Source organism: Gloeophyllum trabeum, assembly GCF_000344685.1.
Source record: "Gloeophyllum trabeum ATCC 11539 unplaced genomic scaffold GLOTRscaffold_00002, whole genome shotgun sequence".
Taxonomy (NCBI): Eukaryota; Fungi; Basidiomycota; class Agaricomycetes; order Gloeophyllales; family Gloeophyllaceae; genus Gloeophyllum; species Gloeophyllum trabeum.
In genome coordinates, this window is record NW_006920411.1 from 142,712 (window position 1) to 145,945 (window position 3,234).

Here is a 3,234-nt window from a genome sequence, read left to right on the forward strand (position 1 = left end):
CTGTGCCAGCAAAGTCATGCTATCCAAGTCAATGGGACGCGATACAGAGCTATACAAGAAAACAGCAGTGGTTGTTCAAGCCGATGCTGCGTTGAAAGCTGTTTTGGAGAGACCAGCCTGAAGTCGCCGGGTCAATAGTAATAACAATAGCAGCTGTTCTCAAGTTCACTGACTCCGAGTCGAGAGTGACTCGAAGCTCTTCCAAATAGGACAGCGCAGCTGTCACAGCGTGCAAAAGAAATTACTAAGATTGCTTCGAGAGCTATCCAGTAGTGACTATTGGTGTGTTACACGGCTTGCGATCATTCAGGTTTTCAAGTGCGACACAGATGACCATTGACCACACGACACTCTCCAGAATACGATTTGAGACACACTTCTATCATATTACGAGTTATGGAGATCACGGACAGGTCCAATCCCCAGCATGGCAGACCCAAACCGGGGGTCCATCAGCCTTCAACAATCTCCGCACCCGTTCTATCGCAAAACACGGTGGCCAGCGGTTCTTGATATCAATGTGTTCGTCGGTTCCTATTGTCAGGAACCATTGCTCTGTGTCGGGCGGGTCCGCGTCTACGTATGGCATGCACAAAGCCAAGAACTTGATACCCGACTTTCGCCGAAGTCTGGTCAAGACATGCGTTGCAGCGACGTGGAAGTTATCGGACGTTTCACCAGTATTTTTCGCTGTTTCGACAATCCAGCTTGCAGTTACTGGATATCCGTACACCAGAGTGAATGTCCGACGCTTTGGCAACCTCGGAAACGATGCCTTGAGACTTGCATGAGCCTCATCAACGGACTTCTTCACGTCCGCTTGCACCTCTTCTAGTGTTCGCTCAGGCTCCTGTCATTAAGGTGGTCCCATCAGTGCCACCTGAGGCCTGCTTTCGATTGACTCACTTTGGGCATCGGTATCGTACTCGTAGTATTGCACGAACACTGGGTGATCAAATTTCAGACTCGGTTCTCGATAAATATCTGACGCGCGTTGAAGACATCAATCATTACGTCATCGAACCAATGGCTTCTCGGAAAGCCTTACCGATGGCAGGGCTGGTATGTCGGTGGTGAAGTTGAATGCGTTACGTTGCCCAAGATACGGCCAAACTCCAGTATATATAGCAGTCCTATGTGCGAGAAGGCCATCCGCTACGCCTCTCCATGTTTCAGGTCTATCACGGTTCAAGAACCGTCTTTGATAGCGTCGTGGCACATACTCGATGTGCTTGTCATGCCTTGTTGCGGTACTCAGTAACACATCATTCATTTGTATTCCACACGTTACACTGAATGATGCGAGACTGCTAATGAAACCTTCGCAATGGAACCCGAGCTGCCCGCTGGTGCTTGTGTATCGGCTCCTTCATCCATAATGAGTTTCAGAAGATATGTAGGAATCATGGTAATACTATGCGGTGTATAAAAGGCCCTCGACTTCCTGCGTCTCTGGCACAAACCCGCATCTAAAGAAGTCAAAGACTTGCGTCTGGAGGCGAGTACCTACCTGTCCAATGTCTAGGAATAATATTCATCTTGCTGAAATGGAAAGATCAGATCAGACGGAATATGGCTGCACCACACACTGTGCCAACTGCGAACCTGGCAGAGAAATCTTTGCGGGAATACCGCATGATTTTCCCTCGGCTCGTACAAGATACAATGAAAGAGCGATTGGAGGCTCCTTGGTATGGTCCATGGGACAGGGCAATGCGGCGGATGATTGTCGCTGCAAATCATAAGCACAGGGTTAATACTAACCCTCAGAAGGAGTTCACAAGGATAATAACATCAAATGACGGGGAGGTGAAGACACGCAGGCAATATCCCGACAATGTCTTGCAGCTCTCTGGAGTGGCCTTGCATATAGGCTCTTCTTTCCTACACGTCATATGGAGAGACGTCATTTTCGTGCTTGAAATCAAAGCATTTCCTCCTGAGTCTCGGGAGAAAGAAGGCCTCGAATTCGTTGTGAAAAGGGTGTTTGCAATGCAAGATCAAGTCAAGTCGTATGTCAAGTCTGCTTGCGCCAGCAATAGCAAGATCACGACCATTATCGCGGTATCCTGTGTTGGCGAATGGGGAACCTGGGTTCCGTATCACGTCGATCAGGTGTCGGGGCATACCCAAAACGAAGATCCAATGTGGCGTGAACCCAATACTCCCATTTCTTCCGACACTGATAGCATCGCGGCAGATCCAAGTTCGGATGATGCCTTTATGATCAGAGGCGAGCGTGGGAGCGAGGGGCACAGGAGCGAGGTTCATAGCGAGATGGACATCAGTGATCAGGAAGGTCACGGAAGTTCCATGAGCATGTCCTCTAGTGACGGAAGAAGCAGCATGGACGTCAGTGGGGGAAGCATTGAAGACGAGGAATATGCTTCAAGCGACAATGGGCCGAATACCGGAAATGAGGAGATGAGCAGCGATATGCACGTTGACGATGTCGAAAGGCCGGCTATGGTTCCGCAATACTTTTCCCTGCTCGATGGGAACGGAGAACCCAACGATACATCGTTTGACGAGATGTGGACGTTTGTCATGGAGCGTAACAGGGCAACATTTGAGGACGCCAAGGAGATCGAGAAGAATGTTCCTCTGCCGACGCCACTGGCCATACTGGACTCCTGGGAATCCGATGATGATGAAGAGAACGAGGCAGAGGAGGAATATGACGAGAACGTCGATAATTAGATAGCAATTACGATCTCGAGCAGAGAGGTGATATCATTGGTTGTAAACATTTTGTATGCTCGAATGCCTGTATAAATTGAGAGATATCAACCTCGGGGATAACGCCGTGTTAACTCGATATGAACAATGAAATGAATGTCATGTCCCGATGTCCGAGGCCCAGAAGCGTTGGCCGTCCAAAACTGGGAAGTCAACGCTTTTCTTCGAAGAAGAGGAGCATGACGTGACACGCGCTCTCGGAACGCCATCCCGGGTCAGCCGATGCATAGACGGTACTGTCATAAGCATCCCTGGCCCATCCAGGTCCCCCATTTGAGTACCACCATATCGACTCACTTTTCAACTCGCGAGATCTCCCGAATTCATTGTCAATAAATCCCAATAATCGCAGCAAAATGCGGTCAATACACATCCTGCGCAATACGCCCTCCGTCATACGGACTCTCCACACCAGGCCCACGCTGCACTCGACCACACGCACCTCGAGCGGGCTCAACCGCGCAGTCTCCCAGGGGCACGCCACCGCACCGCAGT

General features: G+C 49.9%; 1 protein-coding gene across 1 annotated transcript; it reads left to right on the top strand.

Moving 5' to 3' along the window:
- Positions 1-1,572: 1,572 nt before the first annotated feature.
- GLOTRDRAFT_125138 (uncharacterized protein) lies at positions 1,573-2,700 on the top strand (the record flags this gene model as incomplete). Its single annotated transcript, XM_007863773.1, has 1 exon — positions 1,573-2,700. One exon carries the CDS (start codon positions 1,573-1,575, stop codon positions 2,698-2,700), a length of 1,128 nt encoding a protein of 375 aa, XP_007861964.1.
- Between the last annotated feature and the right edge of the window lie 534 nt (positions 2,701-3,234).